Source organism: Ciona robusta, chromosome 7 (assembly GCF_009617815.1).
Source record: "Ciona robusta chromosome 7, ASM961781v2".
Classification (NCBI taxonomy): domain Eukaryota; kingdom Metazoa; phylum Chordata; class Ascidiacea; order Phlebobranchia; family Cionidae; genus Ciona; species Ciona robusta.
In genome coordinates, this window is record NC_143241.1 from 4365125 (window position 1) to 4391337 (window position 26213).

A 26213-nucleotide genomic window follows, 5' to 3' on the forward strand; every position below is an offset into this window, starting at 1 on the left:
GATCATAAACTCATTAGCAGTGATCATAAACATAAAGGGTGCTCTATCAAAATATTGTTTTTTTAAGCCAACGTTTAAAATTCATAACTTAATAAAAATATACATTCTTTATAAGATTACCTTTGAGTAATCAAAAACTCTCTGGATTCATAACAAAAGTGATCTTAACCATAATGGATGCTCCATTAAAATATTGTTTGTTTGAGCTACTTTAATTCAGTTTATTCTCAATAACATTGCAGAAATTTGTTTATTTAAGCCAAAAAAGTTCACCTTTCCTTAAAAATTTTCTTGGAAAACCAGAAAAGGAGCATGGAGTAATTACCCAAGTTACAAAATAAACATACAACTAATATAACTAAAATTACATGTAACTATTTGCTCTTGTGTTTCTTTCAGTATTTCCAGATAATTGCACCACGTACTATGGACCACACACTGTGGAATGTCTTCAAACTATCTGGGAGTTAAAGGGTTGCGTAATTCAAGGAACAAAAGCTCCAGTTAAGTTGAGGGCTGGTGGGAAATATGATCTAGACATGCTTAATTTAGTGTAAGTTAAACATTCTCAATTTTGCATAACTGTAATATTAAATATGAAGAAGTCCAGATGTAATATGTTTGTCTGTTTAGTGAGGTTTTAAACACTTCTGAAACTACTCGAATTAAAGCTGATAGTGGTGATAAAGAGAAAGGATTGGAATGTTATGGAGTTGGTTTGTATTTACATAATTTGTTGCATTCACATTCTTCACCACACAAGGTTTATTAAGTTATAACAACATTTTTCACCAGTATTGCCGGGGAATTGTACCTTCCGTGGCCCTCACACTGACCAATGTCTGGCTGCTATCTGGCTAGAAAAAGTAAAATGTGTTGTGAACGGGACTCATTATCCACCACCTTTAAACAAAACATTTAAAACTGATAACTTTGATGGGAACTACTACCATGTTTTTAATAAAATGACAGAATTCAAACAAAACAAAACACAATGTTATGGTATTGGTAAGTCAAAATTCCTTGTCATTGTATACCACATGTTGTATCAGGTGCTTCTTTCATAGATATTTTATGAAACATTGTTTACCTTACAGAGTTTCCTGACATCTGTAGTTATTTCCCCAACCACACAATGGAATGCATTCGAGAATTGTTCAGAATGGTGATTATTGCCTTACCCTAATCACCTAAGTTAAAATTATTATTTAGTTACATAAGTCTGTTTAACCCTTTATGGATGAAGTAGATTTTTTAACAAAAAATTAAAACTGTATTTTTATTTTTTTTAATGACATAATCAAATTTTGAATAACATCATAAGAAAATTTGTGTTAAAGTAGATTTTGTGTTTTTAAACAAAATATACCTAACGAATGTAATGCAAAGTTAATTACTGGATAGTTTACTACTTACCTAAGAGGTTTTTTTGAATCAATAACATTAAAATTATCAATTGTGTCACTTATAATCAGATGACATCCTATGTTGCAAGTTGATTTTATCTAGGTCCTGCCAAACTTGATAAAACCATTTATTTCAACTACAAATCACAATATAGTCCTAAAAATAACATGTTCAACACTAAAAAGGAGTTAAATAATACACAAAAATATATTGAAAAAATTGCTACATAAAACTTAAAAAACTTGTATAAGCTGAGGTTTCCAAAATCGAATTGTAACTTAGAAGGAGAAGCTCCAGAGATCGATTAAAATTGCCTTTCTTTGACAGAATCATTTTAAAACTTTTTTTGGGCTGGATACAAACTATATGTTTAAAACATACATAACGTTATTTAAGCCAAGTTTACTAAAACGTCCAAATGCTACAATGCCCTTTTTAAACTTTATTTGATAACTCTTTCTTCATTAAATAAAACTTTGTTCTCCCATTACTTCTCAAACTATTTTGTTGTCCCCTATAAAATTCCAAAGCTGTCTATATGTTGTCCCCTTTAAGTTGTATGTTTATGTCCCCTTTAAACTCCTTAACTTTGTTTCCATTGTTTTTTTATATATCTTGTTCATGTTTTATTTTATGGGTATATAATCTAAGCTTTGTGAGGTTTTTTGGTTCATTACAATTATGTGCTACTGGTGTCAACATCTTTTTGAATTGAGTAACCTTGAAACTTTCAAAACTAACTGTAAGAGTTTTTATCAATTAAAAGTGAACCTATGGTGGCTCATTACATCGACATCGAGACTGCCTTTTGTACTTACAAAAGAAATGTTCTCTACACATTGCATTAGGAAGTACTTCCCCAGCATCATGACATCTTAAATGAATGTTGCTAATTAATCCTTACATGCCATGGACAGTAAACGTGTCTACCTGCTAAAATTTAAATTATAAAATAAGATGTAACATCTTTATTCTTTTGTGACAGATTGGTTGCGATCCAGATATAGGTTGGATGCCATTGAGAAACTACAATGAAACAAACCTGGGTTTCATCCACAAAGATTTCACTAAGATTAAGAATGAAGCAGACACTGATAGTTTAAGTTCCTTGTCTTTAGAAAGTTGTTACGGACCAAGTAAGATATTGTTTCTAAAGTATATTTAGTGTTATGTGTAAATCATCAACATTTATTAAACCTTTACATTGCATTGATATGTTGTTCTATATTATCATCAGTGTTCTTTCACATAACCCATGATGTGGAGATCAAATTTGTTGTGGACAAACTAACATTTGCTGAAGCTGTGGAATCTTGCCGTGCTGAGAAAGCCTTGGTTATGTACAAAGTAACTAATTTACTATTTAACTGTGTATGTTAGTGAATGAATGTAACTTACTTTATCCTTGCGTGGCCGGAAAACGACAGTCGTAATAACCTGGGTTTAACACCTCGTGCCAGCTTACGAGTTACCATGTATGTTACTTTGTGGGGGGTTATTTTTTGGGGGGGATTTTTTATGCATGGCTGATAATTTGGACAACCCATTAGTGCCCGCTGGGTTGGAGCAATTGCCATTAAGTATCTTGCCAAGGACACATACGCCCGGAATGATAGCAGCGTCGAGCCTTGAACCCATTACCTATGGGTTGCAGGCAGGGCGCTAACCACTACGCCACAGCGCCGGTAGTGTTTCTCAAATTATGTATACGAGCAATACATGTACCGTTACAAGAACTTTATAATTGTAACATGTTCTATTAGTCATAGGTTAAGTACAATTTGACAACAAATAATTTTGTGTGCTATAAAGCAAATGTTTTGCAAAATAAAGAGCATTTTAATTGATATATAATAATTTTATTCACCATTGTGAGACAACATATTGACATGTCAAATGTTGTGATGTCTTCACAAATATTATGCTTAGCCCAGAAAAAACCTTGTAAACATGAAGTATTTCTACTTTTCAATTATTTAAAGATTGATCTTTTATAAATTCTTCTGCTTGTTTTTTTCTTCAAAAATGTATTTTACTTACCATTACCTGCAGATTTCAAATGCAACAACACAGGAAAGAGTTGAAGCAAAATTATCGACTGCCAGTCATTATGGTGCCTCAGATTGGTGGTTGGGTTTAGATGATGTAGATGTGGAAGGTAACCATCATGTTGCATATTTATTATTGAAACACCACTTACAGACATAAGGAATATAAATCCAGTTGCAAAAAAAAACAGTCTTTTACAAATATAAAATCGGCAACTGAAGCCAATGTTTGAAACTAATAATAACTTGTCAGGTGAACTATTTTGGTCATCTGGTCACCAACTAAAAGATGGTGATTACAATAACTGGGAGCCAACGATGCCACCAACCCACCCTGATAAGGATTGTGCTGTTATTGATGAGTATATTGATTGGAAATGGAGAATGGATGATTGTGACGTACCACGTTCATTTATTTGTCAAGCTGGTCAGTTTCTAAAACACTGCTGTTGTTGTTATAATATTCTTAATATTTATTTCATTTACAGTGACTTGTGAAAGTCCTGTTAGATTTGATCCAGATGAAACAAGAGCAGGTAAGAATTCATTGTGTTAAGATATAATTTGTTATCTTAACAGTGATAATATCTTTACATAGTTGATTCTTTGCAGTTACATTACACTATATACTACTTCAGATGACAGGACTGTACCAGCTATAAAATAATAAACCAGTAGTATTTTTGATATTATTATAATGAATGTTTTTTATTGATGACATAATACAACTTAAGAATAAACCAACCTACACCAAGAATAAAACATTTTGTTGTTGTTATAGATATATCTCTCTGCGATCCAGAATGCCCTCCACACCATTCATGTAACAATGGTACTTGTGTGTGCTCGGAGCTCTTTTATCATTATAATTGTTCGTGGGTATCAGGTAAATATAAGGCTTAGATAATTATCAACAACTTTGTCTGCTAAAAATCTTTCCATTTTACACTCAATGATAACATTTTCAGTTCTAAACAAAGTCTATTTGACTATATTGTTTTATGCAAATCCAACTTACAAATTGCTCTATCGTGAAAACTAGAGATAACTTTGTATCTATTGATTAATAGGGATGGATGCAGCATTGGAAGAAAAGAATTTTGACAGAAATTTTCTTTTTTTTAAACAAAAAGCAGACTGGGCAGATGCAAGCGACTTTTGTGAAGGTTTTTACTTTAAACTTTGACAGAATGTTTTTCTTATTAATTCTATTATTTCTACCTTTGGTAAAGAAAGCTATTATAGGACAACACTTATACGATAACACCTTTCTAGCTTTCATGGGATAACACTTTTTCACCAGGTATTGGAGGTACACTAGCGATGCCAAAAACCAAACCTCGACATAATTATATTTATAAGAAAATGATGGAAGTTGGTTTAAACATTACTAAAGCAAGCTGGCTTGGTATGCATGACCTTGATAATGATGGACAGTGGCAATTCATGGATGGTGAAGCTGTTAACTTACCACCAGTGTTTGAAAGTAAGGCAGAATCTCGATAATTGCACTACATTAAAATAGTTTTAGTTTTTTCTATCAATGTTTAAACTAACATGATTTATTTCCAGATATGACTGCTGATGGAGCGGTTCCAATGTATTTTCGAAATACAACAGGTATAGATGAACGTTGGCATTTCTACTTTAATGAATCAACGCACTTCACCACTTATGAAAATGGAAAGAAATTTTGTGAATTGATTGACAGCCACTTACCTATAGTGAGGGAAGCTCGTGAACTGGAGAGAATTACTGCTTATATAAAGGTTGATTGTAACTTATATTTAAGTTTTAGACTAATGATGATCAAAATGGTAATTTCAGAACTCTCTGTATACAATCCTTTACCAGCTTATCTATAACTTGGTGCAACTAATAACTAGTTAACTATCTTCAGGAACGGTACAATCTTTGGCAAGTTTCGCACCCGCCCGAGCATATGTATTCACATGAATTTTACTGGGCTGGTTTCACCCGCATCAATGTACATGATTTCACCAGCTTCCAATTTTCTGATGGAGTACGAATGTTAATGCCAAAGGAATGGTATTACAATCATAACCTTGCTCATAAAATGCCAACACAAGCAGAATTTGATGGTATTTAAAAAATATTATTTTGTTGTTCTGGTTTAGTATTTAGAATTACCAATACTATATTAACAGCATTTTTAAACATTGTTTAATTGGATCTTGCATACAATAGAAAAACAGTCACACTGTAATGCAACCAATAAGATCAAAAGACTAGTTCAATGTAAATGAAACAACAATATTGCTATTTTGAGTTAATAAAAATGTTGTAAAGTGGAAACTAACATGTTTTATTTCATGAAGCTTTACCTCAACTGTGGTTATACCCAGTGGATCCAAATAATGATGTATGGAAATATAATGACAATTATTACGGCTTTCCTGAGTTATGTGGAACTTATCATGCTGGAGGTGGATGGGTGGATTGGGGTTGCTTCAGACTTGGCCATACTTTTTGTGAGAAAGGTGAATGTACAATAAATATACATGGAAGCTTATGTTAGTGCTGTAACACAACATTGCAACTAAATAATTTACTTTTCATACTATAGGACCATATCCATTTGAAAGATGGCACTTTGGTGGTACTGAAGGTCTTGCACAACCTGATAACACTTGGTGTGTGGAGCGTTGTGGTACAATGCACACAGATTACACGGATGAAGGAAGAGATGAGTTTACTAGCATCACATATGAATATTGGAAAGATCACTCGTGCACCAAAATGCTCACATTCTCATGTGAAGTTGACAGTACGTATGGATATCATGTTTGAAGGACTGTCACTTAAATTTTACATGTCTGTGTAAATTTTACATGTTACATCACTAGAAAAATAATAATTGAAATAACAAATATCTCATTATGTACAGATCTTCCAGCTGGTTGTGAAACATACATGCCGCCTCTCACACCTGCCTGTGTTAAAGAAATATTTAAAAACGTAAGAAAATACAAATTTACAAAACTTCTCTTTTTCACATTTCAAACATTTCAATTATGTTTTCTGCTTTCATTTTCCAGTCAAGTTGCACTCGAGAATTATCTCAAGCTGCTATTGAGTTGTTTGCCAAGAAAACCACTGGAAAGTTGTCAAGCTGGTTGAAGGAGAAAGTGCATAGAGCTCAAGTTGATCCTGACAGCATCGACAGCCAAATGTTTCTTCAACTTTGTCACCAACCAAGTAAGTGCTTGGTGTTGCATGGTATCTATTTTGGGTTGTCTTATTTATCTTATAGCACTATCACTATGTTTATAATAAATAATTATTATTTGCAATATTACCATTACCACAACTAATTATTAACTATTTTTCTTTTACCCAGGGTTCATCCATAGTTTTTCACCTGAAATTCCAAACCTATTGTTGGAACCCAAGGGTAAAACATATGAGGAAGCTGTGGAATACTGCATGAGTATGAACGCAACTTTACCTACTGTATGTTTTATTTATCTACCTTTATGGTTATTTAAACATATGCTAACATAACCATCACCCAACATTCAGTTGAAGACGCAATATCAAGTTGATATAATCATGAGTCGAGCACTTGGTTCAAGCAATGTTACTGGATATACACAGTGGTGGATTGGATTAGATGATGTTTATGCTGAAGGTAATATGTGCAGGAGTCAGAAGAAATAATATAATAGTTGAATAGCTCCACTGTTCTGTAAACTTTGCTTTAATGTGTTTCAACCTCAATACAACGTCAGCCACCATGTAGGTTTATATGAATGGTCAAGTGGTGAACCACACGACCAATCATATGGTCACTACACCAACTGGTCACCAACCAGAAATGGTTCAGATCTAGCAAAAGATTGTGTAGCTGCTGATATAACAGACCATTTGTACTGGAGTGAAGAAGATTGTGCCATCATCTTACCATTCATATGTGTGGAAGGTAATCTTTTGATTTGTTCGACTACTTCACCCATAAGCCTTATTATCTCTTCATTATACAGCAACTGAGTGTGGCTACCCTGCTACATACGGTTCAATACACAGAGATGAATGTTATCACTTCAGACATGACCCACTTAATCGTCATCCAGGTCCTTACACCAAAACCATTGAACAAGCTGAAAAAAACTGCAGAAAAACACAAGGGTGTGTTAATGCCTTGTTTTAACATTATTACTACTGATTTTTGTTAGATATACATAATATATTACACGTTTATTATACATTCTTAATGCTGCATATAATGACAGAGAATTAGCTCCAGTGCAAGATTGGGTGACTGGTCGTTTCTTTCATGATTTTGGACTAGCTCAGCCCAATGCTACGTATAACTGGAGAACAAAGTAAGTTTCTTAAACTGAACAATTGCTGTTTTAGTTTAAGGTCAGATGACGCAGGTTAGTCATTTCTTTATTAAAACCTTCAGGTTCTGGGTTCCATTATATGACAAAGCTTCAGCGAGCAGAGTGGATGCAAGTGAGAGATCATGGGAGTGGAGGATACAAGGATTGGTTGCTCCCTTCAATTCAAATTCTCTGCCATTTGTTACTGGTTTGTTCATCCTTTTTATAATAAGACTTTCCATGTATAATGTACTTGATGATGGTCAATTCCATTAACTGATGATGGTCAATTCATTTTCTGTTAACTTTATGTTTAGACGAGTTCCAGATCATGAACGTTGGTAAAGAAAAAAGCCAAGAAGAGTTGACATATGAAGCACGTTGTATGTATGGTGATCAATACAATCATACTTATGGAAACCCATTTGCTCAGTTTAACCCACATCATTATGCAAGAAGGTAACTTCTCCTTAGCATTAAAAATGAGGAAACACTCTTTCTTATGTTTGGCGTTTATTCCTACAAACACCAATTACAACGTTATACTTATTACATAGATATATACTTTTGATTTTCTATGCTGTTGATTTAAACTTTTTAATATTTCTCCAGCAAATCTTGCACCTGGAATGAACCAGAGAAACTAGCATGGGTGTGGACTTCCACATTTCACTTGAAACACGTTTACACCGGGTTGTGTCTCACTGCTCCGTATGGACTCCTAGATGAAACAGAAGGAGGTATCTTTTATGTTTGACTTTACATTAAATGTTGATATCATACTTCTATGTAGCAACACTAAAATACCTCCTCAGGTTTATCACCCGGTGTGCGTGTATTACCATGCAATCTATCTGAACCTCTCCAACAGTGGGTCTGCCAATCACGGAATGCACTTCATATTAAACTGCGTGCTTTTAAATCAAGCATGATTTTCGATAAGGTAAACAGTTTGTTATTACTCAGTGTAAACCCTTTTTGAACTATTGTTAGATAGCCACAATTTAATGTATAGTATTAATTTTGCTAAAATATCTTTGTTGATGCTTTGCTTGGTAAGTTATCTTGTACATACATACATAGGTTGAAGCATTTGATCGTGTGCATATGGCTGGCCCACATTATTCTGAAGATTGTAAATCACTGTGGAGAACATTGGTGGATAATAATTATATATGTGATGAGAGGTACAGACCTGGAGGTGAGTTTTATATGAAAACTGTCCCGCTTTATGATTTTTCCATGTTAAACATCTATACATTGAAATATGGTTGAAATGGTGGTTTTATTATTTCTAGAGAATTTATTTCTTGTGAAGAACAAAGGTTGGAAACCTCCATCTGAGGATTTATCAATGAATTGTAGTTACCCAGAATTTACACCAAACAGTCAATTTACTAATCAATCAACTGCAGAACAAATATGTTATATGAGCGGTAAGCCTCACAGCTCAAAATGAATGTTGAATTTAATTTTTTTTAAGAAATGATGATTTTTTAAACTTCAAACAAAATATTCATCTTTTACTTACATATATTTACATATAGTTAACTTGCTTATCCACCCATATAGAGCGCAACATACATTATACAGGTGGTCGTCCTGCTAGATCTACTGACCTTATCATGGGAGTCAATGATGGCTTTACAGAAGGATGTGCATGTGCCTATGTATCCCAGGATGACAAGTTATGGGCAGCTATGGCACATTCCGATCCAAGTTGTTCAAGCATACCTAATGTTACAAAACCAGTTGGAGTTTTTTCATGTACAAGCAAAAACACTGATTACATTTGGTGCTACAGGTTTGCTAAAGCTCATAACATCATTCCAATTCATATAAAGACTCGCATTTAAATTTATCCTTCATTCATTTGAAGAGGCTCTCCATCCAGCAACAAATATTTTGGACTTCAATACTCACCATGGTGTGCTACTTATTCTTTGTTAAGTCCAACAAAAGTTGGTTTAGAAGAAAGAAGTTGTTACTCAGCAAATTACTTTGCTTGCAAGAAAAGTAAGTATTGGATTTGATGTTTAAAGTAACTTATATATACCCTAAATATTCCTTTAGAATAAACAAATTGTCATTAAATAGCTTGTGTACCATATTTTAGAGATAAAAAAAGCTTGTGGTCCCCCTGTTGTGCCAGCAAACAGCCATTTAACCAGAGAAGATTGGAGTATTGGAGGTGATGGGGCAACTATAAACTGTAACCCAGGTTATGGCTTGTCAGCAGACCCCATATTTAGAAACATCACTCTCACTTGCTTTAATGCAGGAGGTGTCAATGTATGGGAACCAGATTCATTTTTATTACAATGCTTGCGTAAGTATATTGTGCTTTGGCATTATTGATTCAAATATCTTGAAACTAAACATTACGGTTATAAACCGCAATATGTTTTCCATCATTGTAAACTTGTATTTTTTTTCCACAGGATTATCATGTCCTGACCCACCATTTAAACCGCATGGTTCAGTTGTCACATCACCTGCAGGAATATTATCTGGAGATTATAAGTTTAGTGATAAAGTAACTATAACTTGTGATTATGGTTATGCATTCGGTGGGAAGCCTGGTGCCAAAGTTCAAGATATTAAATGTGGCACTGAACAGTTATGGGAACCTGATGCAACTAAATTCAACTGCTTAAGTGAGTTGTGGGTAAAATACTTGAACTAGTTTGAATTTATCAAGTTCTGTTTCAGAAATTAAATGTGAGAAACCAATACATTTGGCCAATTCTAAACTCACATACAATGAGTCAACAGAACACGTCTTGTACCACTGTGATCCTGGATATTGGATCTCACGTGGTGTGCATAACATCACTGGCTTTGTGTGCAATGAGAGTGGTCTTTGGGATCCTGATCCTGTTTCTATTGTCTTCTGCATACGTACGTTGAAACCAATCAAACTAATTGTCTGTAGTTTAATTTAAATGCTTTTAAACATTACTAAATTGCCTTTAACAATGTTTTCTTTTAACTTGTAAAACTGTTTCAGTAATATAGTTTGTTTTTTTAAATCATCAGTTTTTATTTTCTGTAATTGTTTTTCAGCATTAACATGTGGTGAACCTGATCCATCACCAAGAGCAAATATATTGGTCACTAGTCACAGGTAAACTTTATACATCAATACATGTTATATATCACTTTATATTCATAATTGTTTATGTCGCTTCGAAATCATGATCAAAAATATTATATTTTATGTACAACCATCATTATTCATAGATGGCTTGCTAACTTGACATTAAACTGTGAACTTGGTTTATCTGTTGTACCACATGATCTACGTATTGTGTGTAATCAATATGGAGACTGGGTACCTTCATCTAAACATGCTTGGTGCAAAAGTAAGTTCACACAATATTTTAAATTTTACTCATCATCTGACGAATTGCTTTGCTCCCTATAAAAAATCTTATTCATATTTTGATTTAAACAATTGTTTGAACTTGGCCACACAATAAAACACGTAAAATCAAAAACACGCATCTGGCATTATGAGTCAGTATTTTAAACAATTAAAAAACAAACAGTTAAATTTGTTTGTTGATTTGTTATTTTTAATTATTACTTGAATTGACAGATGTAACATGTCCTACACCTCAAGTAAAGTACAAATACACAACAGCAAGCACCCCTCTCTTAGATGTTTATCTCTTTGCTCAAACACAACGGTATCATTGCAATGAAACCGGTAAGAAACCAAAGAAAGTCTATAAAAAAATTGCCATTCATTAAAAAATACTTTTTAAATTATTTTGAACTATCCAGGGTATGTGATACGAAATGAATTTCAAATCCACAATCCCCACCAAACAGCTTGCCTCTCTGCTGATGATTCTACTTCTGTTAGTATGGTTGCTCCTTGTGTACATGAAGATGTTAAACAATTGTGGATCTGGGAACACCTTTTTCAACTCAAATCAGTGACATCAGAGGTAAAGCTAGTTTTTATACACCTGAAGTTAAATCCTGGCAGTCAAATACCAGCTACAAAGTGTATCTAATCGTCTGTGTTAGCTTACATAAACCTACATGTTATAACAAGGAATAAATCCGACTCCAACAATTCATATTATTTTAATATTTTAGAACTGCTTGGCTAGATCAGGTTCGACAGTCACAACCTCTCCATGTAACTCAGCTGACATCAAGTAAGTTTGTAATACAAACCATAGATCTACTTTTACTAACTAACATCACTATATTGCTTAGCCAACACTGGGACTGTCCTGTGATTCTGGAGCACCCTCTCCTAGTAGCAATCAAAGGAACAAACTCATTTCTTAGGTAACTTTTACATGGAGGCAACAGTAGAACAATCTATTATGTGATATCATAAACAATTCATACAATTTCGTAAACCTATATTTCATTCTTCATTGGAACTATAGTAGTAATGTTCAAGAAATATCAGACTCATATACTTTAGATGATGTCGAATTGATTCACTCAACTGTATTTAATTTATTTATAGACCAATAGAAGGAACAAACAATGTTGGGATATCAAGCAAGGTTGATGCATTATCGGCATGGTTTATCAGTGATAATGGTCTTGATCAGAATGTCTGCACACAACGAAGTATGTTGGCTGTTGCACAAAATAAGTTTCTTTTATTATTGTCACATTTAAACATTCTACAAACTTTGTATGTGTTGTGACAGTCATAATATTTGACAGATGGTTTCCCCATGCTTGAAACAAGATGCACAGAGTTTGGTACGTGGAGTCTACCAGCTAAAGTTATTAAGTGTGTGATACAACACTGTCCACCGCTGGCTGATATCAGTGGTGCTACCAGAGAACTACGTATGTTTATTATGTTTGTGTTATTGTTTGTAACTTAGTGCAACTTGCGATTTTATTTTCAGATGGTCCGATTGGTATATATGGGGTGAATGCAACTTACACATGCAAAGCAGGCTATTGGTTGAAACCAGGATTTGTATCAGCCACACTAACTTGTGATGAAACTGGAAACTGGTTTCCAAAACTAGATGTAGTTCATTGCACAAGTAAGTAAACTTAACATTTATATTGTTATTAACGTCATATTATCATTAACTTTTCATAGATTGATAAGCACATACACACCTGGCTTAAATAACTTAGTTTTATTGATCTAAATTGGACTCGCAACACATTATTGTGACTACTGACTTGCTTGTAATCAGAAAATATTATTTTATTTTGTAGAACTCTTATGTCCAGTTCCTTACCCTGTTCAATATGCAACCATAGAAGGTCTAAGATGGACTTATGGCTCACAAATCACCTACTCATGTGCACCAGGTAAGCAAAGTTCAATATATAATGGCTCATATATAGTTAACAGATTAAAATAACATTTAGAAACACTTGACTACAATTTATTATTTTATTTTACTTCCAGGGTTTTGGTTTTCAAGAGGCAGACAGAGATCATGGGTTACTTGTGGGATAAAAGCAAAGTGGGAGCCTGACCCTTCTCATCTCACTTGTGATCGTGAGTTCCATATCTTAATAAACATGTTACATCCGTCTTTGGCTGTATATCCGGTATCAGCATTTTATCATATATGTTATGTTACACAGGGGTTAAGTGTCGCGATCCAGGTCCCATATCATCAGCAAAATATTATTTACCAAGTGAAGAGATTGATTTTGAAGGAGTTATCAAGTAAGATAGCTGTGTTTAGAATATCTTTTAGTCTTTCTTATTACCTTCCATGCAGATATAAATGTCTCCCTGGTTTTTGGATCCGTCCTGGTGTAATATCAGCTGGTGTGACTTGTAATGACCTTGGTGAATATACCCCTCACCCAAGTTCCATCAGTTGCACTAGTAAGAACCCTATATAGATATTCATATTAATTGGAGCAATATCTTTCCATTCAGTAAAATATTACATGACACTTCTTAATCTATTTTTAACAAATATTTCAACAGAAACATACTGTAGTTATCCACCATATGTTCCATTTGCGCAACATAGTCAAGAAATTGGAGTCACTGGTGGTAAGCATACTTGGTTATTTATACACATTACAAATTGTTAGGACACAATTATTGTTGATAGTCATACTTGGTCAAATTAAAACTATTGCTATAATATATTAAATCTGTGAGTTCATATTTTGTTACAGAGAATGTAGTAACTTACCAATGCTTCAATGGACACTGGATCCAACCAAATGTTTACAAGTCTTCAGTTGTTTGTAAAAGTATTGGTTCCTATCAACCTGATCCAAGATCTATCACATGTGCGAGTAAGTGTATGATGTTTTTCTTCTTGTGCGGTTGCAATATACTTGTACTATTTTGGTTATTCTTATGTAAATTAATTATATAGGCTTGGTTCCTATCAACCAAAGGATGCAACAAAACAAACCATTTATTTCAGGAATATCTTGTCCACCAGCTTATTACTTATTAAATGGCACAATATCTGGAAGTAGTGTGGATGCTGGGGCTCAGAAAACAATTACCTGTGATACTGGATTCTGGATTAATAAGGAGACAAAACTAAGACAGGAGATCATCACATGTGATATGAAGAAGGGGATCTGGATAAGACCTGATGTTGCTTGCATAGGTTTATATTATGTCAAGATAATGGGTCAACATTATTTCTTTTAATTTAATCTTACCTTTGTTAATTCGCAAACTACTTGACTAACTTTACTTTTGTTAATTCTCAAACTACTTGACAGAAACTTTATGTGATGATCCTGGAGATTTAGTTGGTGCTCACAGATACAAAGAACCAGCATCGCTTAAATACAAGGAGAAGATGGTTTACAGGTGTAATGAGGGTTATAAATATGTGGTGAATAAAACAACCAAATTTGAATTCTTAACAACATGTGGAAGTGATGGAGTGTGGGAACCTGATCTAAATCACATTGAATGTAAAAGTAGGTCGATTATATGTAAATACATCATATGTTAGGTATTGCTGCATGCACTGGCGCAAAGTACGGGCGTGTGGGAATGCGACGCACTCCCGCCAATTTACGAATTTGCTATGTCGAAATACTGGTTTAATTGCGAATGTCATTTGCCGTATAAATTCCAGATTTATGATAAAATAAAGTTGTTCTTACGTCAGAACTGCACGAATAGGTAACTTACATTAACATTATAGGATTTGTTATGCAGCCAGCGAAGTAAATAAATTCCAGACTACTAAAATATTGAGCGATATTACACTTGCAAGATAAACGATGTTACATTGCATCATTGCGATAAGTGTTCCTGCCGCGTATAAGATTTAACTATTGCGTTACTATACATCCGATTTAAATTGTCTTAGCGTGTTTGCCGCACTCCCACGCAATTGCAAAACTCTATGCCAATGGCTGCATGTATTCGCTATATAATGACAAGAGCATTAAAAAGTTCGTTACAATGCAAACTTTATTTTAACATTATTTACTTACAGAAATTGAATGCAACTTCACCGTTAAACATTATGATCATGGTAACATCTTACACTCAAGTAATGGAACGTTCTATTATGGCGATCAAGTTAAACTTGAATGTGTTCATGGTTACTGGGTCTACCTTGATAAGGGAATGAAAAGCATTAACTTCACTTGTTCAGAAACTCAAATATTTTATCCCAACCCTCTCTATGTTAAATGTTCAGGTTTGTATAATGCTTCATGCATTCTTTGGTCCATGTAAATTAAATCACAGTGTCATCTTCCATAATCATACTTTTGTGTTTATTGCAACATATTTATTTCCACACAGTGGTTGAATGTCCCAAGCCACCCGAGCTTCCTGATACCACATTAGATGCTAACCACACCTCGTACAAATCTGTTGCTACATACACTTGTCACCATGGTTATGGATCATCGCAGAAACCTCCTAAAACAGAATGGAGCATGACTTGCATGGAGATTGGATTATGGAGCGTCAACCCTAATGTGGTAGAATGTAATAGTAAGTTTGTGGTTCACCTTTTTTGACTGTACCAACAACAACAACAAACATATATATATGTATTTATATAATGATGTGAATATTTTTTCTACAGTAATTGACTGTGGAGAGCCCAACCATGTGCAATATGCTACAATGATTGGTGTGAACTTCACTTACAACAGCATCATACAATATGACTGTGTGAAGGGGAAATGGTTCAGTCGTGGTGTGTATGGTAAAACTATAACATGTCTTGTGGATTCATCTTGGAATGCAACTTACACATCATGTATAGGTACCAACTATATTTCTGTTTCTTTTGTTGTTGTATCAAAGGTTTTAATTATAAATGTTAATTGTTCACCCACCACAGATGTTGAGTGTCCCCATCCATCAAGTGTAACAAACCACGCCACTTATATTGGGGAGGAACTCACTTACCTCAACCTTATCACAGTTCATTGTAACCACGGTTATGTGATATCTCATGGAGTTGCTCATGCTACGTTGCGATGCATGGGGAATGGATCATGGGATTTACCTAATGACAAATTCACATGCAAACGTAAGTGTTTTGCTTTTTTAATTATACTAATTAAAATAAACATAAATTAGGAATTAGGTTTTATTGCAAACAACTTTATTTTCAGCCGTTGTCTGTCCCACCCCACCCCCTGTGTGGTATTCCAACACCATTGGTACCAACTACTCACTTGATGCTACTGTCATATATGATTGCAATCACGACTACTTCATATCACGATCACAGAATAACATCACCATCACGTGCACGGATGTTGCAATATGGCATCCCAATCCTAAGTTGATTAAATGCATTCGTGAGTTTTGAACAACATTACTATCTCATGCATACTTATACATTATTTCTGTTTTTATATTCAATATATTTTAGACAAATCCTTATTCCTATGTGACAAACCCGCCATCAAACCAAACTCTAACATCCTTGCTACAAGTTTTGCATATGAGAGTATTGTGAACATTACTTGTCTCAATGGATACTGGTTCTCCCCACACAACTACTCTGTTTCAATACAATGTCAATTCAGTGGTGCCTGGCTGCCTCATCCAACTGGAATACAATGTTTAAGTAAGTTATTACCTTTTTTAATATGATTTTCAACGCTTATTTATTCCCTAAGTAATTCAGGTTAATGCTAAAGTGGGTAAGTCTTAACTTATATGAGTTAAAGTTTGTTGTTTAACATTTATTATTGTTGTAAGATGAGGTTTGTACGCAGAGATTGGATGTGGTGAACCTGAACCACAACCACAATCAACATATGAAGGTGCATCATATGATTATGGTGATGTTGTTCATATGAAATGTGACAAGCCCACCCGTGTATGGATGCCAAGACATGAACATGTACGTTGATATGTATATTAGATTGTGTTTTACTTTGTTAAACTTTGTGTTTATTCAGTAAATTATAACTACTAATCTTACGTAATAATATAATATAGTTGGATACATTTGACAGGATATGTTTGAAACCTTCATGAAGAGTGTTGCAATTCAATGCAATGCAGATGGGAAGTGGTACCCATCACCCACTAATATATCTTGCTTGGGTAAATATTTAATTTACTCTCATGTAACTTTAGTAAGTTTTTACAGAAAGTTTTATAAATGTTTGATTTAAATATTTGCATACTACTACATAAGTATGTAATGTAATACTTTCCGATATACACAGCATCTGGTTGTCCAAACCCTGATGAACCCCTACTCACCACATGGGATGGTTCATCACTCCCAGATATAATAGAACTTGGTGAATTTGCTTACTTTTCATGCAAAATAGGCTCCTATATAAAGAGGGGTGTCAGTCGAATACATGTGCAATGCACTGAGAGTGGATTGTGGTATCCTGAAATTAAATCACTTCGTTGCCTCCGTGAGTTTGTGCAATATTTTTTATTCTTCTTATCTTATAACTTACGGTGCTGCCGTTGTTTAATTATATTTCTCCTTCTATATATTCTGTTACTGTATTTAACCCAGTATCCACATTAAACTTTTTTATCTTCAGCTATCAAATGTGGGTTTGCGCAATATTACAAGCATGGTACGTATGTTGGTTCTAATACTGTGTATGGATCATGGATAAAATACGTATGTGATGATGGTTACTACGTAAACACCACTGATAAGAACAGCAACGGTTGGACAACCTACATTGATATTAGATGCACAAATAATGCATTGTGGAGAAATATAGAGAAAGTACATGAATGCATACGTAAGTTTTGTCATTGACCAGATACCTTCTGTCTTTAGCAACTTTGAACTGTAATCCTCCTCATAAATAATCAGCTATCCCATGTCCTGATCCTGGTCGCATACCTCATTCAACAAGATCACCATCCACATTATCCACGTGGTATGAAAGAGAATCAACCATCACTTACACTTGTAACTCTGGTATGTCAAACAATCTTAGTGCTAGCACATTACATGAACTTAAGGTAATTAGAACAATCTTCAGGTTATTGGTTTCATCGAGATGTAACTGTGCAAATTATCACTTGTGGTAACTATGGCAACTGGTTGTCAGGAAATGCACAATCATTGGAGCAATGTGAAAGTAAGTTTTCTTATTTATTTTAAATTGTAACTTATTTATAATGGTAATGTAAATTTCAACAGAGGTGACCTGCCACACCCCCCCACATCTTCCTTTTGCCAAATTTTCCCATGCACGATCAAAACATTACTATGAGATTGATGAATGGGTTGTATATGAATGTTCAACTGGTTGGAGGTTTAATAAACAATCAGTTGCTAATGAACAACACACGTCTACATGTGGTTTGGGTGGTGAGTGGTCAGCACTGCCACATGATCTACTTTGTGAAGGTAATGCTAATCTACAATTTATTTAATAAGTCAGTGGTGAAGTGATAAACTAAGAAAAGAAAACAAAGGCAAATATTTTTGATTTTCTTTCAGAAATCAAATGTCCTGCTCCTCCTCATATAAAGAATTCAATTTTATCATGGGATAAGTCAACTACCATAGATAGCAATGCTGTATACACATGTGTGGTAGGTTATTATCTAAGATTACTGACTGAGCAAGAACCTGAAGTAAAGAGCTATAAGCTTAACGTGCAGTGCAAGTTACCTGGCCAATGGTTTCCTGATACAACACTCTATGCATGCAAAGGTAATCTATCATATTCCCAACCATGTTAGTGCATGCACTTCTTTTATTATTAAACACAATTAAAGATTCTCACTGTTTGATATTTGTAAATGATCAACCTTTTACTCTACAGTGGTTGTATGCCCAACCCCACCTACCTCTATTCCACATGCAACAAAATATGGCAAGGTGTATGAAGCAGGTTTTTATGTCAACTATGCTTGTCATCATGGTCATGTAGCAGCAGGGACATCTATATATGCCAACAGAAACTTCATTGGCATCAAATGCTCCAACAATGGAACTTGGAGTATTGATGTTACCAAACTTGCATGTCAAAGTAATATACTTACCCCCTCTATAATTAACTTGTAGAAACTTCCCCATTTAAAGTTTTCCTTGTTTTTCTAGAGAAGCGTTGTACAACAGCACCACAAATATCAAACACCATCCTTATCACCACTGACACCACATATGGTTCAACCAGCACTTACAAATGCAAGTCAGGATATTTTATTAATCAACACAGCAGACATGACACTGTTGTTTCAACATGTAATGTAAATGCACAGTGGACTCCTCAACCTGATTCTATTCAATGCAAACGTAAGCTATACCTTAACTCAATGCTGTATAATGTAATGTGTTTCAGATCTGTTAACTGTATTTATGATGGTATAATTATATTGCTTAATGTTTACAGTATATGAGTGTGATGAACCTGGTAGTGTAAAGAATGCCGTGATTATATCAGTTTCCTACAAACTGGGATCAAATGTTCAATATCAATGTGATAAAGGTAATGTATGCTTTAATATAATGCTTTAATATAATGGGTCAACTTTATCCGATTGATAAATCATTAAAAACAAACCACAATGATGGTATAGCATTATATTCTGTATGTGAAGTATGGAACAAATATAACTTAATAAACTTAACACATGTATTTCTAAGATTTGTAAAGTTAGTTCAACTTTTTGAATGAACAGGGTTTTCTATTGACCATGGTGAAGATGGTTGGCATGGTAACCAACTAATACAAACCAAGATAAATGCGTCATGTGATCTCACGCATGGCTGGGTTCCAAAGCCTCATGAAATTCTATGCACATGTGAGTTACAAATGATCTATTGTACAACATTGTTAAAACATACAACACTCTTACAATGTATAAGAAAAATTTTCACAATGGTCAAATCAAGTTTTTCTACAGTGGTTCAATGTCCAGTTCCCATACCACCACCACGCATGTATGTGGATGGGGGTAGATGGAATGAAGATGGATCACGTCATTTCCGAAACAGTGATGTAGCATCTGTGTCTTGTGCACATGGTTACTATCTACAAGACATGCACACATTGTCAACTGACTTGGTGTGCACTGAATACGGAAACTGGAGCAAAAATATTGACAAGTTTAACTGCATAGGTGAAGTGCAGCCTATTTCTTGTTTATCACAATATGTTCATATTGTAGCTGCACAATATTATTACAGTAGCCTATGTCATGTTTATTCAACTGATGATAATTTGACTTAAATATTCTAACCAGACATAGCATGCCAAGATCCTGGTGAGAAGTTATACTCTGTAAGAGAGGGAAGCGGCACAACATATTTATCTCGTATCACCTACAAATGTCACCACGGATACTTTATTAAACCAGGGATAGTGAAACTGACCTTGCAATGCAGTTATGAACAAGCTTGGTCACCACCTGCTAATTTTCAATGCAAAGGTTACTCCTATTTAACATATTTAGAAATTTTCGTAACATATTGTAATTAGATGTGGTAAGTAATCACACTTATCTTAAGGCCAATCTTATAGAAGCAACAATGCTAATTGTAACAACAAGTTATTTCAGTTGTTGACTGTGGAGATCCTGGCTACATTCACCATGCTAGTAAAGTCAATGCTACAGATCTTCACATCTTTCCAATGGGAACATATGTTCAGTACATGTGTGACCCTGAGCATTATGTGGCTTTTGAACAAGATGCTGTTGGTCACTGGGTGGCAGGAGAGAGAAGGGAATATAAGAAAACATTAGAGTGCCAATATAATGGATGGTGGAACCCTCAACCACATACTTTACAATGCAGTGGTAAACTAATGTTTTCACTCTATTTTATAACACACAGGTATAAGATAATCCCAGTATTTTAAATGCAAGGCAGTTTCAAAGCAATGTACTCACTTATTTAGTTTTATGACCCAACATTATAACATTACATCATGAAGAGTTGATATTTTGTTTACAGAAAGAGTCATTGCAACTACTTTGCGCGACCTTGTTAGATTCGGTCAGTTGGTCAGTGTGACATCCAAAACAGAGATGCAACGTGACAAAAACTTTGTTGAATCTATTGCAAGTGGAAGGCTTCAACTTTCAGAAGAAATGATACTTTCTGTAAACAACTACCAGTATCTTGATACTGGTGCTGTGAATCAGGTGTTTGACAAGGAGCCACAAGCATCTCTTCAAATCAGTGGAAAACATGGATCCGTTGATCACCAGACTAACCACCATGCTGGAAACGATGATCACCACACAGAGATATGGGATCATTGTCAGAATAAGGTTACAAACATTTGCTAAATTTAATATGTTCACTTTGGATAAAATCGTAATATCTTGTTGTCTTTAGGCATTAGTGGTTCATCATCTTGGACATTGGTTAAAAATACCAAGAGATAATGTTAAAAGCAAACACATACCTGCCCTACTAACAGATGTTGGTGTTGAATGTGAGGTTTATAACATGTTTGATCACGAGACTACTGCTTATTGGATGCCAGTGGAGGTGAATAAATTATCATAAAAAAAGAGAAATAATATTAATAAATGGCTTTGCCTGCTTATAAACAACCACATATTATATTACAGGCTCCACTCCCATCTGAACATCATTTAAGTTGGCCAGGATGGACAGTTACGATTGACCTAAAATATGATCACATTATTGGTAGTTTCCGATTGCATACCTCACGTAACTTTGAAAATGATGTCAAGGTATTGTAATATTATTGAGAATCTGGATAAAGCTACATAATTTTTATTCCTACTTACTTTTGCCAATTATTGAACAAAATCTAAATAGATGTTTTATTTTCAGACATTCTACATCCATGTTTCAGCACACAGTGTTGCATGGAGAACTTTAGGACCATTCCATGTTATTGATGGAATAACTAGGACAGAATTCTTTTTTAACTTTGATACATTCCAAGCAAGGTAGATTTACTTTAATATTGTTTTACTAATTATTTGAGCATTGTTTAAATATAGGCATATTTTTAATATGTAACATAGTTGTACATATATTGACAACCATTTCTAAGCATATTATTGTTCTCTGCAACAATACCATAGACTCTTATATTAAACATCTCCATCTTTGCATCTTTGAACAGAAATGATTTTGTTCAACAGGTTCATCAAGCTGAACATTACAGCCACAGCTCTTATGCATGCACCAATCATAACAAGGTTTGGAATATATGCTGCTGACTATGACTGCAACCCACGTACCACTTATGTATCCGACACACACGCCGTACCTACACTGGTGGTGTTTCTAGCTCTAACAATTCTCATCTCACTTATCATTGCTGGTGGTGTTGATAAGAAAGATAGGTGGAAGGTTAGATTTTTCTTACTGCCTTACTTACTGTGGTAAATAAAATGTGTCACAAATCTGTTATTTTATATCATTATTTCACTTTGGTATTAATTTGTACAACATGAATCCTCATATGTAAATAATAATCACAATATTTGCAACAGAGATACCTGGCAATGGCACCACCAACATATTCTTCAAACCAACCTAATCCACCTCATGTTTATGAGTTAACTTTACTCACTGAATGGAACAAAAGTGACACTGATCTTCTCATCAAAGTGGTTGGAAACACAACATCTTCCCCAATTATCTGGATCCGACAATCTTTTCACAGTTTCTTGAGGTACATTTCTATTTATTTACCGAAAAACTTTATTTCTATAAACATCACATTGTGTTACAGACCTGGATTCACAGACACTGTAGTTATGCAGTTACCGATTTGTATTGGAACACCTACTCGTGTTGATATTATTTGTGTTCACAAACCTGTTGAAACTGAAGATCATAATTCATCTCACATTTCCATCATTGACATTTCACCACCTGCCAGTGTTTCCAATGCCAACAAATTCACCAAGGTGTCTTCCTATCTTAGTAACCATTCTTTGACCAGCATAACATCTCTGGTCATTACTAAAAGTGCTGAGCTGGTAAGGCAAGTTGTAAAATCTACAAGTAACAGCATTGAAGCTGTAAAATCGAAGCTTCAAAAGCCAAAGCCTTGCAAATGGGGCATCTCATCCCTTATGTTAAGAGATACTTGTTCTTGTCGAAAATGGACAGCAGTTAACATGACTACAAATTCAAAAACCATCACAGACCGAATTTGGGATAAAATATCTGGCAAGCGTGGTGTAGGACTTCATCATGGTGTCCCAACATCTTTTCCACTTGTTCAAATCCACAACAAACCACTCTTTAGTGGAACATTCCTTAATAAACTCACCACCGTGATTGGAATAATATTCCGTCATCATCCATTTTCATGGATATGGTCACGTGAATCTCATCCATTTTCATCCAACTTTAGCTGCACAGAGAAGATCATTATTTCTTTCACCGTTTCTTTCCATTGTTTACTGACCAGTGCTTGGATAATTGGATTTTCAAAGCCACTGCTGTACTTTACTACAGTTTATGATGATTTCATCCCGCTTTATGAAAAGTTTTTTAATGCTTTGGTACCAACATCCTACCAAGCTCTTCCAACCACAACTTCTGCCATATTTCTTCTCTTGTCTCTTCTCACATGCAGACTCGCAGCTGGTAAATTTCAACGAGCAGTTGAAGACAACCTCAGTTATTGGCAGGGACTCCATTTCATTCGTACCGGATTCAAAATCATCTTCATGTCCATAAGAACATGCATTAGCAACATTTTTTTGAGGAAAAGTCTTCCAAAAAATGACTTTTCATCGATTACTTCCCCTGCTCCCCCTCCAAGTGAATCAATTCCACAGATAAGTGTTGTGGATAATCCTTTAACTGAAGAGGACCTTGTTGATTACCTTGAAAACACTTTAAGAACAAGTTTCAACATCACTGCTGATGCTGCTAAATATTGTAACAAGGTGAGTATGTTCCAATATTTTCATAACCATCACTTGACAATATTATTCTTTCATTTTCATCTGATGTTCGGTTTTCCGCTTTTACACATGTCTAACCATGATTATATTTTTTGCAGATTATAAGCAAATCCTATGACCTTCCTATATTACCCCCACCTTCCCAACCATCAACTACAGGTAGTACCATTGAACTGATGGAAGCTATTTCAGATTCCAATTCAACAGACCTCCTTAATGCTATGGAGGTTTTGAGCCATGAAGTTCCACATTCTGATGAAGATTCCTTTGAATTTGTCCCTGATTTTAAAATCAGCCATCAACTGTTAAACGAACCATTACCACATCACAGCAAAGTGGAAGCGAAAGAGCAAGATGTTAGGTCTGTGCTTGGGCGAATCTTAGAAGCATTTCTTCCAAGTATGTTTAAGAAGTCTGAAGACAGTAGTTTAGATGAGAACTTAGAAAGAATGTCAACTGTCAGTGGAAGCTTACCCAGTTTTAATGCAGATTATTATTATAAAGAGATAGCTGAATCGAGAAGCAGACAGAAAGCGATAGAAGCTTTAGCTTGTTTAGATTTTTATAATGGTCTAGAATCCGAGGGTAGTAAGAGAGAAATTACAGAAAAAAAATCTGAAAGCACCGTCATATCTTACCCTTTACACGTTGCATCAAAATCTGTTCAAGCAGATATTAATAATACACCGGGCTCATCAGCTTTCACACTTAAAGAGGTAAATGTAACATCCAGACTTAGCAATACAGAAGAACATGTACAAGTAGGTAGAGATCAACACTACCAAGCTCCTTCAGCTGCTGGTTCAAACATACAAAGAAATCTCAACAAACAGTCAAGATCAAAAAATCAATCTTCGTCTCGTCCTGGAGTCTTCACCATCAAAGCAAACTATCTTCCTACACCCTCAGCTCACGGTTCGTGGAAACATAGTAGTACTGCCTGTGAGGATGGTGGAAATACAAACCAGAATGTCTATGGTGGAAATACACAATTCGGTCATTTTTCAAACTCCAATGTTAACTTGGGCAGTTCAAGTTCACGTCAAAACTCTTACAATAGACCAGGAACTAGTTTATCTTTGCAGTTTCCTATTGGTTCTTCACTTGTGCTGGAAAATGAAGAGAAAGTGGTAAATCAAAATGCTTCAATCCAAAACAACAGTCAATACTGCGTACAAAGCAATACTCCAACAGATCCCAGCAATTCAAGGTCATCTGAATCAATCAGGGATAATCTTGACCGACTGTTCGACGATATACCGGAACAGCATTGTCTCAGTAACAGATCATCTTTTTATCTCAGACCAAGATCTATACGAAGTCGTTTAAGCAACTTATCCAAACGAAAGCGTCCACACGTTCTTACACATCGAGTCTATCCACCGAAGAAACCGTGGAAAGCAGAAGACGACGATTCGTTGTCAGATATGCTGTCTTTTGCTTCCCAGCAATCCAAAGTACACGAACCGACCACGGAATTCCATGTAAACATTGGTATCCTGATACGATCGTTCCTCTGTATATTCTGTGCTGTATATTCGATGGCAATTGTTATTTACCTGTGCATGCGAGGTGCCAATTGTCTAGATGGAAATGGACTTGATCTGGTTGAAAAGTTCTGTATAGACTTGTGTCTTTTATTGGTAGTAGTTATGCCAATCGTTGGTTGGTTGTCATTTATTATCTCCTTCATATGCCTTAAAGGAAAAGAGATATTTTCAATTTCAAAACGAAACAGACTTTAAGAACATGTTAAAGCCATACTCTAATGTTTAAGTCAAGTTTATGTAATTGTTTGATGTAAATAAACTAGTTTCAACTCTCGGACACCATAACATGTAAAAATATATTACAAATTTAATCTCAAAACAATAAGAAACGAAACATATTTTATAGTAGGTTGAGGTAAGATGGATCCACAGAAATAAAAAAGAGTAGGCTAGAGCGCGCAACTGCCCAAAACCATGATGCACTCCTTATAAAGGTATAAATTATTTTGAAAAGTAATACTTCCAAAGTTTCGCAATAAAAACCTACAAAACAGCAATGTGGGGAGAGATGGGGCACCTAGTTAAAATA

General features: G+C 34.8%; 1 protein-coding gene across 3 annotated transcripts; it reads left to right on the forward strand.

The window, feature by feature from the left end:
- The first annotated feature begins 403 nt into the window (after positions 1-403).
- LOC149733973 (uncharacterized) lies at positions 404-25879 on the forward strand. Of its 3 annotated transcripts, none has more exons than XM_089880687.1 (79): positions 404-553; positions 634-716; positions 796-1008; positions 1098-1165; positions 2393-2543; positions 2645-2754; positions 3460-3565; positions 3709-3882; positions 3944-3991; positions 4237-4341; positions 4526-4621; positions 4759-4941; positions 5028-5224; positions 5356-5557; positions 5795-5956; positions 6043-6243; positions 6364-6434; positions 6515-6674; positions 6817-6929; positions 6999-7107; positions 7219-7398; positions 7460-7604; positions 7709-7801; positions 7885-8009; positions 8119-8260; positions 8414-8541; positions 8617-8744; positions 8885-9002; positions 9100-9237; positions 9395-9605; positions 9681-9817; positions 9918-10130; positions 10243-10458; positions 10514-10702; positions 10868-10928; positions 11045-11166; positions 11403-11513; positions 11591-11757; positions 11912-11973; positions 12035-12109; positions 12297-12403; positions 12503-12631; positions 12694-12837; positions 13019-13114; positions 13215-13307; positions 13397-13481; positions 13537-13646; positions 13752-13820; positions 13949-14071; positions 14206-14397; positions 14516-14719; positions 15247-15453; positions 15561-15755; positions 15850-16302; positions 16388-16576; positions 16651-16848; positions 17000-17127; positions 17243-17333; positions 17459-17659; positions 17795-18004; positions 18079-18186; positions 18251-18349; positions 18412-18621; positions 18715-18930; positions 19043-19249; positions 19321-19515; positions 19613-19708; positions 19902-20024; positions 20127-20342; positions 20466-20651; positions 20781-21020; positions 21178-21497; positions 21565-21720; positions 21804-21929; positions 22033-22151; positions 22350-22560; positions 22704-22885; positions 22946-24116; positions 24233-25879. In XM_089880687.1, the coding sequence occupies exons 1-79, from the start codon at positions 540-542 to the stop codon at positions 25877-25879; spliced, it is 14379 nt and encodes a 4792-aa protein (XP_089736813.1). In that variant the 5' UTR covers positions 404-539. The 3 variants fall into 3 exon arrangements, with proteins under 3 accessions (XP_089736813.1, XP_089736812.1, XP_089736811.1); XM_089880686.1 differs by having other exon boundaries at positions 15850-16032; positions 16111-16302; positions 19902-20342; XM_089880685.1 differs by having other exon boundaries at positions 19902-20342.
- The last annotated feature ends 334 nt before the right edge of the window (positions 25880-26213 follow it).